The 16424-nt window shown below is 33.5% G+C and overlaps 2 protein-coding genes across 2 annotated transcripts in view; one reads left to right on the top strand and one right to left on the bottom strand.

The window, feature by feature from the left end:
* LOC128991469 (male-specific lethal 3 homolog) overlaps positions 1-16107 on the bottom strand; it is a 39880-nt gene extending 23773 nt beyond the window's left edge. Inside the window, exon 1 of the mRNA XM_054414371.1 lies at positions 15810-16107. Coding sequence (XP_054270346.1) covers positions 15810-15911 — 102 coding nt within the window. The 5' untranslated portion in view covers positions 15912-16107. The remainder of the gene's footprint in view (positions 1-15809) is intronic.
* LOC128991468 (uncharacterized) lies at positions 12366-15179 on the top strand. The gene is made up of 2 exons (XM_054414370.1): positions 12366-12620; positions 13082-15179. The coding sequence occupies exons 1-2, from the start codon at positions 12369-12371 to the stop codon at positions 15023-15025; spliced, it is 2196 nt and encodes a 731-aa protein (XP_054270345.1). The 5' UTR covers positions 12366-12368; the 3' UTR covers positions 15026-15179.
* Positions 16108-16424: the final 317 nt, after the last annotated feature.

Here is a 16424-nt window from a genome sequence, read left to right as displayed (position 1 = left end):
TTGCTGACAAAAAGTTAGTGCTACCAGCGGGATTCGAACCCGGGACCTCCTGAACACCAAATCGAAATGCTACTAACTATGCCACCAACGCCGCTGAAAACTCATCGTTTCGTTACGGTAATTGTGTTGCCTCAAGAGTAGACATTAGCCACTAGAGATATGACGTCACTACACCTATAGCCTTAGTCCCTCCCGTGTGCCCATTCCCCTACTATGGACCTTTTCCATTAATTCACTAGCCTACCACTTTATAAGTTGTACCAAACAATACACAACGTAATGTTTAGGCTATGCCTTGGTACCTACTACAGTAACAACCTAAACCCATACAACCTGATTAACAGATGATAACTTAACATTTTAACGTTAAAAAAATTTTGGTGAAGTGACTTAATGAAAAAGGCAATTAATGTGACAAGAGAGACAATTAATTTACATGTTCAATAAAATAGAAACAAGGTTCTACAAAGACGCTAAAACATCTACTTAACAACTGAATTCATCCATTAAGAATCTAGAACCTAGATTCAGTATCTAGGCTATTTAGTAGGCTACATAATTGTTTGATTTAAATGGTTTTGAATCACCATTACTGACAACTTTCTCAATATCGGTATATAGGACATTGATCAAGCATTTTGTTCACTGTTTGGATTAGGAAAACACAAATAAAACAGTAAAACTTACAAAAAAGGTAAATTGTGAATGCAAGTTTATTCTAGTGATCCCAATATTAATGAAAGATATTAGCATAGCATTCTCACCGAACGTACAGTCTCGTTTATTTTTATGTCATTATCCAGGAATATCAACACCAACTGATCATCCTCTCATTTTGTTGCCTCCTAGCTAACTTATAGCTACATTATACTTGACTGTATATTGCCATGTTTTATTACTTTATACTATTGTCTGCTTTAGATGATGCGTAACAAATTAAATGTTTTAATACTAATTACCGGTACTTGTGTGTTGTAAATTTATAGCTATCATTCTTCGCTTGAGATAGGATAGGCTACAGTAAGTTATGTGGACACATTGAAAGATCATTAATTTTGTACTTGGAAATTGGATTCAAAATATAATATAGCCTAAGTTACATTATATTACCAGTATTGAATAACTGAATGTGGGTGGACAGTTAAAATATTATTCCTTGATATTAGAAAATAGGACAATCTATATGTATTAATAGGCAAGCAGTTTTCTTTTCACAGTGATAACTCGATAACGGCTAAACGGATTTTAACATTTGAGGTGTCAAATTAAAGATATTTTCATGTAGACGTGCAAATACGTATATTAAGAAAGGGCAGCATTTAAGTATGGTTAAGGGCTTAAGTTTGGGAACGGCGGTGCTATCTGTTGACATTAGATCAAACTCAATTCACTTTGTTTACAACTACACATATGGTCATAGTTTGAAAAAGTTTTTAAGGTTAACCACAGACTGCAGGACTTAATACTTCCAGAGCAGAGTCGGAATTTTTATTTTTATTTTAACATCTGTTAACTAAGTCTGGTCCATAAATAAAGAGACATCAAATTGTTTGTTATACTTGAATTTATTTACATTACATCGTATTTTACTGAATTATCATGTAGTTTTGGTTACAGATCGGTGTAATGAAGTGAATGTTTAAAAGTGATTATTCACAGTGCAGTTACCCATTATATTACCATTATTATTATGTAATTTACAATGTGTATCAAAGTTCCTTTGTAGTGTTTTCTGTTTGGTTAACTTTCGTATTTTGTTCAAACTTAAAATTAAATGCCACCAGTAAGACGAAGAACTGTGAGTTGCTGGAGGGAACGCGAACGCGACCGCTTGTATCAACCTCCCAATTGAATATTTGACGGATACAGAGTGGCAGTACTGCCAGGTGATACATCCAACCTCAGACAAATTAACGTTAAATATTCACATTGTGGTGGCTTACATTTAAAGCAAGGAAAGACTGGCCAAGACAGTTCAATTTTTACTCTTTGTTGCCATAAATGAAAGGTTTGTTTACCTCATTTGCGAAATTCAACATACTTTCAGGAACTTATTGGAATCTGAAAACAGGGCTGTGAGACTTAGGTCCAGACATTATTTGGATAAAATTTGTCAATTCAATTACCCCTTTGCCATGGTCAGCTCTGAGCCAGCTTTAAAGATGAGAGGATCGCACAGGGAATCTACAATTTCAACATCCATGACACGTTTTACCACCAAGTAGGAAATTTAATTCCTCAAGAAGGTCATGATCCGGAATACGATTAGATGTATAAGTACGACGTTGGTATTTAAGATTGGTTGGTGGCAAACCCATTTTACTCCTTGCAGGAGTTTTGGAATTCTGATACCCACACAATGAAATAGAAAGAAACGAAGAAAAAAAAATACACATATATATATATATACTAGCTGTACCCGCGGGCTTTGCCCCGTTTAACTTCATATTCGTATTTGCATGCCTCAATCATGTCCTGGTTGAAGTTTGTTCGCTACGCTCACTCACCTTTTGTTTGCAAATTAGCTGTTATAAATTTAAAAAAATATATAGTGCTGCACCCTGTTGGTAATCCTTGTAACTTTAAAGCTATTGAACATCATAGAACAGAACCAACTTGTTTAATTGAAACAGCTGTTAAGATTCATTAATTCCTTTTAAATATGAAAAATCATAAGGTTAACATGGGAAACTCCAGAGCCACTGGGGCGGAGCCCGAGAGTCCGATCAGAATAAAAACTACTTAGTTTTCCTATTTAATGCCCAAAGAATCAGTGTACCGAATTTCAGCCTCCTAGGTAAATGGGAAGTGGAAGAATTAGTGATGAGTGAGTGAGTGAGTCAGTCAGTCAGTCAGTCAGTGAGTCAGTGAGGGCTTTGGCTTTTATATATTTAGATATATATTTTTTAACTAAACCTTGCCTACAGGTATGAGTGTCGTTTTTTAAGTTTTCCGTTTTGCTTTTTCTCTGCTTTGTTAATTTTTATATTTTTTTCTACGCTGCATGTTTTACAGTTTTGTTTTGCAGTTTTATTTATTTATCTATTTTGCATGGTTTGCTCTTTGGACATTTTTATATGCTCTTTGGACATTTTGTTTTGTGAGTCAAGAAGATATGCATCTTTTTATTTTATTTTAGTTTAGTGTTAGTGACTTGGCCAATTGTTAAAAACCGAACGGCTCAATAAATCTTGAATCATGGCACTGGAACCCAACTGAGAATGAAACACAATTCAAACAAAAAATGCAATGAAAACATATGTGGGAAATAGGGTCACAATGCCAACCCATTTGTCCAATCTTTTGAGGCTGTGGCAGAAATTTGTAGGGACGAGAGCTCCGAGGCGTAAAGTGAGATTCTTATGTAGCCTAAAAGATTTTAAGATACAAAAGAAGTTACTTCCCTTGCTACAATGATGCTACCTGTATAGATGTCACAGCTATTTTTAAAGCTGAAAACAGAGCACCACCTGGCCAAATAAATCTCGTAGTTTTTTTTTTTCAACCACTAATAATGTTAAACGCGTAAGTTATTTGTTCCATATCCGTCGTTAGATCCACTTGCTTACCCTCTTATGTTACAAACCGGAGACTTAGGTTGGGGTCCCTAATTATTTAAACACGCCTAAAACAGAGCATATCGTAGAAATAATTTTACAATTCAAGTTGCAGTTTTGCTTGATTTTGAGCAACGGGTTATCTAGTTGTTATTAATTCACAAAGATGGCATGGGATGAACTTAGTCCCAAGCCAAATCAACTAAAGTTAGTGTAATTTTAAACTTAAAATTAATCTTGAACCGACAGATTTAAACTTCATCAGGTATAACTTATTATACTCAAGTCCACCAACATAGTGTAAAACTTAGCTTTCAACATTTTCTAAGTATTTTTTTTTTTTAGCTGTGATAGCAAAACTAGCAGTTTTGACTGTTTTAAGATAAAAAATAATATATTCCTTAAAAAAATAGCAAACCAAGCACATTTAAGTTAGCATACTTTCATCCCAAAAGATTCCCTTTAATGCAATACATAACTTGTTTAAACAAATTATGTTATTTTAACAAAAAATAAATTAAATTGTTTCAATTCATAAGATACATAACTTACATAAGAATTCTTCCATAAAAAACTCATTTTTTAAGAATAAGAATTTGTTCATAACTTAGGCCTACATAAAGTCAAGGATCAAAATTGTGCAATTTTGAGTTCTCTCAAAAACTAAAATAATAAAAATTTCAAATATAAATATAGGCCTATATTAAATTTAGTGGGCCTACGTAAAAATATCCATATAACTTATGAGAGTTCAAGGCTTAAAATGTTGCTGATTTATGGGAGGATGGCAAAAGATCAAAAACGTTTTATAAAGCTACGAGCTGTTGGCCCGTCCTACGTACGGGAATCAAGTAGTAGTCCGTTAAAACTGTATATTGTGTCTATTAATGATTCAAGCATAGTTTAAGTAGTTCAAGATTTATAATACTTATAAAGAAAAAGCTGCCAAGATGAATTAAAACATGTGATCATTGTTATTTTCCCAACCTTTCTTCAAAAAGTCGAATAAAATAATTTTCATAAGCTTTCTTTTGAAGATTCATGAGCTTTGATTCGAATACAGCAATGGTTATATAGAATCTTACTTCTTTCCTATAATCAATGACAAAACCACAGAGTAAATAAACTAACCTCATAGTTCTATAGAATATTTTTTTATTCAACCAGCTGTTAGTACAAATGATATTGCACTATAGCAAATCAAAGATTGTTTTACAAAATAATTTGAACATCCTAGTATTTTACTATGTATATTTAATTAATCTGTCATCCTCTTACCGAAGAATTGAATGTATCAACGATCAGCATTACACATAGTATAAATAAGTTAACCCTTCGTATGTCTTTTCATTTTTATCCAAATGCTGAATTTGTGTCACAAACGCTGAATGTTTACAGCTGTTATGTTAAGCAAATTATATCATACCAAAAGCTAGTTTAGAATGTTAGCGTCGGCTGCTAGACTTTTTAGAAATTAAAACAATTTCAAAATAGGCTACCTGGAAAACAGACATTTTAGAATAAAACACCAAGGAATTTACACCAAGCTACACAAAATAGAGTCAGGTGTACCGCAGGGAAGCGTCCTGGGACCAATTCTCTATCTCATAGGTATATACGTCAGACATACCTGAAAATCCAAATTTATTTTTATCTACATTTGCAGACGACACAGCACTCCTAACATCCCATGACCCATTTTGAGCTTCTCAAACACTAGCCTACAAATTTCCCTAAGGGTCAATCCATTTCAAATCATCCAGCAAAAAAAAGAAAATGACACCCATGTTCTCAGATTCTAATGATTTTTTTTTCATGTGTTCCTTTTGCTATTCTAATTATGAATACCAAATTTCATTTTGATATCTTGAATACTTTTTTAGTTATGAATTTTCAAAAATTGCTAAAAATAAGCGTTTTCCCGTTCCCGCTGATTATTTGGAGTACGAAATTGTTTTAGTAAAAAAATTATTACTCAGTCAGTATTTATCATATCACAATGGGACTTTCACTAAAATGTTCAGAAAATCTTGTAGAATTAAGGAAAAATATGTTTATGGGGTAGGTCATTTTATGTTCCAGTCAGTAATCCATCCAACTTTAATTTTGGTCTAATCTTTAGCAAAAAACACGAAATTTTGAAAAATTGATGAAAATTATAGGCACTATGTAAACCAAAGGTGTTTTATCATATTTATGTTCCTAAGGACATATACTAACAGGTTATTAAAGAAAAACACTGGGATTTTCACTGCTTTTTAATTTATAACTCATTAAACAGAAAAATATAATTTTCATAAAAAAGGCAGAGTGCCGACAGTTAAACCTGTACTTAGAATCAATAGCTACTTGAGAAAGTGTTATTAAAAAAATTATCAAGACCCATTTATAATAAAGTAGAATTATAATTTTGAAAGGCAATAAAACTGCAGTTTAAAAGCACTGACCCAAATTGGTAGGCCTACAATGTCAAGCTTAGTACAAAAAAGACACTTGAAAAAATATGTACAGTATTAAGAAAATATGAAAACTTCTTACCACTAATCCTTAATGAATACAATTTTTGGAGATACTCAATCTGCTTTTTACATGAAGCACTTAATTTTATACTTGGTTTTTTGTCAACATGTTTTGGCACTGTTTTTCAATTAAATCCATTTCTTTTTTCGGGAAATAATACATTTAGTCAGGTTGGGTAGCAGGAAAATATTTCAGTTCTGGCAGAGAGGCTGCAATTGTAGGTGGTTATAGTATACAAGTTTCTGAACTTAGAACCACCCAGACCCCAATTTTTAAGGACCTCGGTCGTCCGTAATGACGTCATCAAAATGGCGGCCGTAAGAGGATGCTGGGTCCCCATGAATTGGCTATAACGACCGAATGCCTTAACCGATTTTCATGAAATTTGGCACACAAGTGCTTGAATACATTATCTCGGCCTGGGTTGAAAATGGTCAAGTTTCATCAAGTCATTTCAAAATGGCGGCTGTTCAAAACTAAAAAAAATATGAGGAAAATAATTGTGAATTCTTTTATACAGGGTGAGTTTTAAATTAAATGAGTTCCCCCTTCCCTACTTTTTTATACATTTCTTAAGATATCAACTCCGAACCACGTCAGATAATTGTATAGTAGCAAGTGCTTCATTTTGACTGGGTTTAAATTGTTGGCCGCCATTTTGGATCCGCCATATTGGATACGAAGTTATTTTTTCAAATGTAAAGGTAGGGTTGTGACCCACCGTTTCAAACAAGACTTTTACGCTGAATACGATGCTGCAATTCGTTTAAAAAAATGTTGATCCATTCTAAAATAATGAGAAATTTTTATAAATTTATTTTTAGTCCATTATAACATTGTGCATTTACAAACTAAGGTCATAATCTCAAAATAGTGCTAGATAAAGATAAGTGGACACCACCATTCATTGTTGACCTATTTTCACTCGGTTATGACGGATGTATTTTTTTCAGCCGCCATCTTGGATCCACCATTTAGAAATGTGATCAATTATTTTATAAGTTTTTTGTTATCAAGCTTTCTTGATAAAATATAACAATTATTTTGATTTAAAAAGTCAATAATTCAAAAACCAAATATGACAATGAAAAACGGATTGCGGTATTGAATTCAGCATAAAAAAGTAGTTTAAAATGATGGGTCACAACACCACCTTCATATTTAAAATAATTAATTTAAAATAATAATAAGGTCTGGGCGGTTTTAGATTCAGAAACTCGTATACTATAACCACCTAAAATTGCAGCCTCTCTGCCAGAACTGAATAGTTTCCTGCTACCCAACCTGACTAAATGTATTATTTCCCGAAAAAAGAAATGGATTTAATTGAAAAACAGTGCCAAAACATGTTGACAAAAAACCAAGTACAAAATTAAGTGCTTCATGTAAAAAGCAGATTGAGTATCTCCAAAAATTGTATTCATTAAGGATTAGTGGTAAGAAGTTTTCATATTTTCTTAATACTGTACATATTTTTTCAAGCGTCTTTTTTGTACTAAGCTTGACATTATAGGCCTACCAATTTGGGTCAGTGCTTTTAAACTTCAGTTTTATTGCCTTTCAAAATTATAATTCTACTTTATTATAAATGGGTCTTGATAATTTTTTTAATAACACTTTCTGAAGTAGCTATTGATTCTTAGTACAGGTTTAACTGTCCGCACTCTGCCTTTTTTATGAAAATTTTATTTTTCTGTTTATTGAGGTACAAACTAAAAGGCAGTGAAAATCCCAGTGTTTTTCTTTAAGAACCTGTTAGTATATGTCCTTAGGAATATAAATATGATAAAATACCTTTGGTTTACATAGTGCCTATAATTTTCATCAATTTTTCAAAATTTCGTGTTTTTTGCTAAAGATTAGACCAAAATTAAAGTTGGATGGATTACTGACTGGAACATAAAATGACCACCCCCATAAACATATTTTTCCTTAATTCTACAAGATTTTCTGAACATTTTAGTGAAAGTCCCATTGTGATATGATAAATACTGACTGAGTAATGATTTTTTTACAAAAACAATTTCGTACTCCCAATAATCGGCGGAAACGGGAAAACGCTCTTTTTTAGCAATTTTTGAAAATTCATAACTAAAAAAGTATTCAAGATATCAAAATGAAATTTGGTATTCATAATTAGAATAGCAAAAGGAACACATGAAAAAAAAATCATTAGAATCTGAGAACATGGGTGTCATGCCCTGGATGACTTGATATGGATTGACCCCTAAACAGTCTTTCCACGTGGCTACAAAAATGGAGAATCAAAGTGAACGAAAGCAAGTCTGCACACATAACATTCACCACCAGAACAGCTAACTGTCTTCTGCCTCACCACAATGAAGTAAAATATTTGGGCAACCACCTCGACAGAAAACTTACCTGGCAAAGCCATATTTCGAACAAACGGCAACATCTAAATTCAAAGTTTCGACAAATGGCTTGGCTCATGAATAAAAATTCAAAACTGTCAATAGAAAATAAATTATTGCTTTACAAGGTTGTCCTCAAACCAAATTGGACATATGGCATTTCTTTGTGGGGAACAGCTTCAAAATCAAACTTGGATATATTACAAAGATTTCAGTCAAAATTACTAAGAACCATCCTGAAAGCCCCTTGGTATGTATCCAATGTCACCATTCACAATGATTCCAAAATTCCATTTGTTACTGAAGAAGTTACGAGCTGCAGTAAAAAATGTACATCTCAAAGCTTGAGTATCATCTGAACCATTTGGCCCTCAACCTCTTAGACAACAGTCTACATGAGGTCTACATACAGACTAAAAAGAGAAAATGTTTTAGACCTTCCGACTCGATTTGTACAGCAGCTCTGAAATTTATTTTCTTTGTTTTTTTTGTTACCGTAGTGCTTAAGCCACTTAGCTGCTAACTCGTGCATTCCAATTTTTATTTTATTGTTAAAAATGCCATAATTTTACTTATTGTTTAATGCAATTAAAACAGATTGTAAATAAAACTATGTTAAAAAAAAAACATTGAACACATCAAATTTATTTTAAAACACCATTTTAAATGAAATTTTGTGTAATTTTGAAGATTACAGGATAGGCTAAATAGCTTAGTTTTAACTTATTGTCCCTAGTCTAGTATGGCAAATCAAAACAATCCTCAGTATGTTGGTATTTAAAGGAGTGGGTCTAGGGCTATTTGAATCAATAAACATGTTTTGGGGTCAAGAAACATCCCTTAATGTTTTGAATATTTGGACGGTGTTATGCAAAAAGGAACCAACCCTCATTTTTTTAGGATTTGACTTATTGTCACCACAGTGTACAGCCCAAGCAAAACTTTATATTGCAAAAAAGAACCAAGAATATTAGTTTCACAAAAAATTCTAAAAAAATGTTTAAAAACAGCTGTTTTGGTTTTCAGCTGTTGTAATTTTTACAAAATGATCTCATGTGATTTGGATCTTTTTGCCCTTTTGTTTAACAAATATTATTTGGACCCAACTTACTTGGTTCTTTTTTGAATTCAAACTAATCACATTTTATTACAGAACCTTGTGACATGGTTCTGTTTTGCAATATTCATTACCCAATATCGAAATGAGTTCCCATGTACCATGGTTCTTTTTCGGAAATTAGAATGAAGTTACGCTACTGTAAACCAAGCTGTTTGGTTCTTGTTTGCAATTATTAATTCTGACTTATTTCGCAGAACTAGTGACATGGTTTCATTTAGCAGTTTTCATAAGTCGGTGTAAATAATATATGCCATGTTAGTTGGTTCTTTTTTGTAAATACAATTAAAACAGCTGATAGTAAACACAACATGTGTTGGTTCTGTAATGTTCACAGTTTGGTTGTCTTACAGATGGTTAAGTTTGTTTTCATGTTGTTGATGATTATGAGTTTTATGTTATTGCGGTAGCAAATAAACATAAATTTCGACAATGAAATCAAGAGGATTGTTAATTCTTGAAGCTTTGAAAAAGAAAGAAAAGTGCAAAAGCAAGGAAAATGGTGAGTAAATTAATTATTCATTCTTTCAATACAACCTTACTGTTTATAACTGACCTAACCTAAACTAAACCTAGCCTAGGCTAGTACTAGTAGATTTAAGGCCTACCTTAACATTTTTCTCTATGACATATTTACAACGTTGTAGAAAACTACAGTGTAGTCTTGAATAATTAGATATCCAAGGTTTTTACTTTAGCAAAATAGCGTTATAGGTCCACAAATCGTTGGAAACAGAGGTAGGCCTATATTTTTATAACAAATTCCTTGCTAATAAAATTAGGTGATAAAATGTTATCATCTGTTACAGTGAGCAGTGACAAGCAATCAGTGCCAGAGCCTGATAACGTAAATACTGCCAGCCTGCAACATTCCCCAACAGGTAGGCTTAAATAGATTTGTTGATCAAATACTCTGAATGTAATAAATTGTCAGAAAAATTACACGTTTTACAGCAAATCATCCTGTGTAGGCTGTTAGGTGTTTTTGATGGATTTGAGATACAAGTTGACCACAAAGAATGATTTAGGCTACTTTGTTTGTTCTCTAAAAAGTGTAAATGCCATTACATTGAAGTACCTAGACCAAGCGCGTAACGTCGCTCAAAGCTATTCTTTTTTCATTTTAGCTGAAAATTCATATAGGCCTACCTATACTTTTTTCTCTATGACATATATACAACGTTGTAGGAAACTACAGTGTAGTCTTGAATAATGAGATATCCAAGGTTTTTTCTTTAGCAAAATAGCTTTGTAGGTCCACAAATCGTTGGAAACAGAGGTAGGCCTATATTTTTATAACAAATCCCTTGCTAATAAAATTTAGTGATAAAATGTAATCATCTGTTACAGTGAGCAGTGACAAGCAATCAGTGCCAGAGCCTGATAACGTAAATACTGCCAGCCTGCAACATTCACCAACAGGTAGGCTTAAATAGATTTGTTTATCAAATACTCTGAATGTAATAAATTGTTAGGAAATTTACACGTTTTACAGCAAATCATCCTGTGTAGGCTGTTAGGTGTTTTTGATGGATTTGAGATACAGGTTGACCAAAAACAAATGAATTTATTAGGCTTACTTGGTTTGTTAGTCTCTGAAAAATGTAAATGCTTTTACATTGAAGTACCATGACCGAGCACCTAACGTCGCTCAACGCTAGACTTTTCTCATTTTAAATTTCCATAGCAAAAAAAAAAAAAAACACTCTTTCCGCTCAACGCTAGACTTTTCTCATTTTAAATTTCCATAGCAAAAAAAAAAAAAACTTTCATTTCCATGGTACGAACACAGAAAAATACAAAACACTTATGAACAATTTATTCTAAAAAAATATAAGAAGGAGCAGTTTTTAAACCCTGTTCTCTTCATCAGCCACACAAACGCACATTCCAATTTTAACAATACACAGTAGATTGATATTTAAAATCTGTGACATTCATTTGTGTGTTTTTTTTCCAGTTAAAAACACGTTAGTTCATGGACTGGAGGGTTTTACAACAGGTGGAGAAGACATTAATGAGTCCCTATTGAATATTATTGAAATGGATATTGAATTTTCCAATGATGATCCTCTATCTGTTGCAGCTGGTAAGATAAAATACTGTCCTAGTTGATACCATGGCTAATCCAACATTATAAAAATAATTCGTGTCAAAATTAGTGCAAATGAAGCTATAAATTTTTGATCAAACTTGCTTCAATTTTGTATTTTAACATGTGTAAAAGAAGTGTTTTGGAAAGTGTCAAAATGTTTAGTGCAAACAAATGTAATAACTACTAATATTGCCGCATGTGTAAAAGTCTATACCAGTCTCTACCTCTGTTCATTTACTTAGGATATAACGATTCAGAAGAAAGTTTGAAACTTGATAGCTGACCAAAAAGTTGTAGACTCAGACCGAGTTGCATAACTTGACCGGCTACCTTTTATTTTCCATCGTTTATTAAACATATGAGGGGCTCATGATAGTACCACCATAGATAAATATATTTGGTTCCAAAGTACTGGGACATGTTTCCTAAGACATACTCTTTTTTCAGATTCCTTAACTATGTCACCTTCAACAAGCATGGCTGTTGAAAACTATTACAACAACATTAACTTTGAAAATGGTCCTCTCTTTGTTTGCATTCCAAGTCATAATTCTGAAGTTTCATCTGAGCAAAACCAGCTTGAGAATCCCCAACTAGAAACAAAAGAAAATCAAGAAGAAAATCAGATTTCAGAATTACAGAAGATTGAGAATAATATGCTTTTTTGTGATGTAAAATCCAATGAAGGAAATTTAAGACAAGAGAAAATGCAAGTGAACCAAGATTGTCATCAAATAATAATCTCTACTCTAGATTCAGAGAAAAGTGATGGTGCCTATGATTTATATAAATTGGATGATAATAATACAAACTTTGTAGCAGAAGAAATCGTCAGTAAAACTGATGGACAAGAAATGATCAAAAGTGGGCCTAGGATGATTACTGATGATCATGGTACAATAAGTGACCCAGACTACGTTCCGTCTGAACATTCAGGAAGTGACTCTGATGTAGAGCAGGTAAGTAGGTTCTATTTTATTGGTAATACAAATTATACATATATAAAAATATACCTGTCCTATACCGACTTCTTATCTGATTTACGTACAGCTCATAACTCTTGACCTAAATCACTTGTTCTTCATTAAGGGTGCGGTGCGCCTCACCACTGCCGCAAAGCCCTGATGTAAGGGTTTGCAGGAGATCACAAACCTCATTCACTATACAAGTTAGGGTTAAGGTTTTACATTTCATAAAACGTAACCCAACGAACCCTCGCAAGCGCTCAAGTTAGAGGCCGTGCAAGTTCAAATTTGGCCGTGCAACTGTTGGCTACTCAAACTGAAACAACGTGCACAACAATGTTTATTTACAGATCAAACAGACTACTGTCTCAGTGTTAAGACAGACTCTTAAACATACTGTGCACACTTTAGTAAATACTAGTCTCTACTAAGTATTGTATTTTTTTTTTTTTTAGGATTCACAGATGCAGCTTGGAAGGATTCAGCCCAATGAGGGAGAAATCATTGTTTCAGAGGATCAAGGTAGCGAGGAAGAACAAGATGATGCAGGAAATCATGAACGACAACGCACAGGCAGGCCTAAAAGAGGTAGAAAGAGAAAGTACGGAAATTTAACCAGAGTTGAAAGATCTAAAAGAAAGTACAAATATGAAGAGTATGTTAATTTTTCAAAAAAACATATGGTGGTGCCACAAAAAGTATTTATAGATGTTGATTGCCAGTGCAGGAATAAGTGCAAGGACAAAATCTGTGTTGCAGATCGCCAAAAAGAGTTCGAAAAGTTTAAAAGTCTTGGAGATTACAATGCACAAAATCTATACATTTGTAATAGTGTAAGAGAAGTTCCAAAAAAGAGATCATATAATTCACTGATTAAAACTACAGGGAAGGCTAGACCTAAATCGTGTTCTCGTATTTATAGCCTAAACAAAGTTGTGGTATGCAGAGAAATGTTTGCAAAAACCCTACTATTGTCAACAAAAAGGATAAATACGGCCTTATCAAAATTTAAGTCTGAATCATTACTCGACCAACGAGGTAAACAAGCAGGATGGAACACAATGTCTGAAGAAAAATTAAATGAAATAAGGAAATGCATTGATGCAATACCAAAATACACTTCACATTACCGAAGAGGGGAGACAAGCGCTTTGTTCCTGCCTCCTGAAATGAATATTAATAAAATGTATGAATTGTACGTCGACGGAAGGTCACAAAATGAAGTTGTAAGCTTATCCTCCTTCAAAAAAGTATTTTACACTAACTACAACCTAAAATTCAAGTCTTTGAAAAAAGATACTTGCAACAAGTGTGATATGTTTGTGGCAAAACTTAAGAGCACACAAAATGAGGAAGAGGAGTCAAAAATACAGAAAGAGTATGATGAACATAAACTTGCTGCCAAAACTGCTATGAATAGAATCAAAAGTGATCTGAAGTCTGCTGCTGATAATCCGTCACTAGAATGTTTAACTTTTGATTTGCAGAAAACACTACCTTTACCGCGTATCCCTACAAACATAGTATTCTACAAACGACAGTTGTGGGTCTACAACTGTGGCATCCACACTGGCAAGGAGGATAAGGGGTTCTGTTATACCTGGGTTGAGGGGGAAGCTGGTAGAGGAGCCCAAGAAGTGAGCTCTGCCATCATAAAACATGTCCAAAATAAACTTCCAGCTGGGACAGAAAGTTTGATTTTGTGGAGTGACTCGTGTGGTGGCCAGAACAGGAATATAAAGGTAGTTTTGATGCTCAAAGCTCTCCTTCATGATCACCCTACACTAAAAACAATCACACATAGATTCCCCATGCCAGGTCACAGTTTTCTACCCAATGATAATGACTTTGGGAAAATTGAAAACGCACTAAAATACCAGCAACATGTATATTGCCCAGATGACTATTTTACCATCATGGAAAAGTGCAAGAAGCAAAATCCACTAACTGTTGTGCGGATGAGAAGTGAAGATTTTAAGTCAAGTTATTCACTGGAAGAAGCTGTCACAAACCGTAAAAAGACTGTCGAGAAAGAGGATGTTAGTTGGCTCAATACAAGAGAAATTCTACTGAAAAAGGAAAAACCAATGTCCATTTTCATGAGCAGAAAATTTGATGGGCCTCATGAAGAATTAGACATTACTAAGGCACAGAAAAAGACTAAAGGGCGCCCCAGCAAAGATGAACCTCGCAGTCTTCGATTGGCGGACCTTCAACTATTATGGCCCAATGGAAAGCCTGTAGCTGAAGCAAAGCTTAAAGATTTAAAATCCATGCTCCACTTGCTACCAAAAAACTACCATGGGTTTTATAAATCCCTTTACTCAAGCGCAGAAATAGAAGATGATGTGGATGGTTTTGGAGGGGAACTTGATTTTGAAATTGAAATAGACGACTGAAACCTTTAGCTGTCGGATCGTAACCAAAGAATAATATGTACCTAGGCCTATTGTAGCTCATTGCAATGAACTGCAATAGATAATGTGTTTGTAGGCTAATAACAATATGTGATATGGTACAAGTTCCTTTTATGTAATGCTTTTTTTTGCTGTACCTACTTCAAAATGTGTTTTTTTTTCATTTTATTTGTGTGATACACATTTTGTATAAAATGTTAATTGCTGATAAAAAAGGTTAAAATACCACCAGAGTCATCATTATCCTTTACCAGTTTTTTAACTCATTCACTACTACGTATTAAATACATGCAAAGACAAAGGATTGTGACACTTGGTAGTGAACCTGTTAAACCAGTATTTTTACAAAAAGGATCCAAGTACCATGAGTCCTTCTGGAACGATAAATAAAATTTAACAAAAGAGAACCATGTAGCATGTTTCTTTCTTACCGTTTTTTCATAATAAAACAAAAAAGAACCAATCCACATTTTCCTTAATTATTACACCAAAATGCATTTTAAAAATATAAAAACATGATGAAAATTAATTAAAAAAATAACTTTAATAAAATAAAAAGATTTAAATTTATTATATAGGAAAACCGATTTTATATACCGATTTAACTTTGCTTGCTCATATCTCCTCTAAAGACATTTGTGGGATGGTTCCTATTTGCATAACACCGTCCATTTAATAGCCGCACATTAAGTTAGCTGAGGCGTGGATTTAGTGCAAGTGCATTGCTTTAAAATTGTGTAATAACACAAGCTAACACTAAACTTACCTTTGAATTGTATAATACTTTTGTTTTAGCAGGATCTGGTTCGTAGCATAACACTTTTTCGCCTTCTGAAAACTTTAACTTCACGCCACGCGTGGAGACCATTCTCCATTCCAAAAAGATATGAACACAATTAAAATTATATTTTTACAACAAAAAAGTCTATAGAGATCAATATTTCAAGGCTAACGGTTCATCCTAAATTAATTTAAATAAACAAAATAACCTACAATCCAAACAATCTCTAAGGACGTTGGAGTAAAGGGCAAAGACTTCAGCAGTGAGTAGAGGTTGAACTGACATTCTCTCACTGACAACTACTGAAACTAACTGAACTGACACTGACAGTAACAGTGACATTGACATTACATTTTAGTAGACTCTGACTCTGGGTCTCTTGCTCTTAAAGTCTGAATTCTGAACTGACTGAAGTGAAAATTGAAGTCAGTCTAGTCTTACATATATATATATATATATATATATATATACCTGTTTCCTACGGGTGTATATATTATATCATAGTAGGTTAGGTATGTATAATCAATAGTCTCAGTCACTGAAGTCTTGAGTCTGCCTTGGACTGAAAAGCAGGCTTCCGCCTTTCTCGGGTTGCTTTAT

Source organism: Macrosteles quadrilineatus, unplaced genomic scaffold (genome assembly GCF_028750875.1).
Source record: "Macrosteles quadrilineatus isolate MER2022 unplaced genomic scaffold, UCM_ALF_1.0 Scaffold_4__1_contigs__length_99947679, whole genome shotgun sequence".
NCBI lineage: Eukaryota > Metazoa > Arthropoda > Insecta > Hemiptera > Cicadellidae > Macrosteles > Macrosteles quadrilineatus.
Note: the sequence above shows the minus strand (reverse complement) of the source record. Positions and strands in the feature narration are given on the sequence as shown.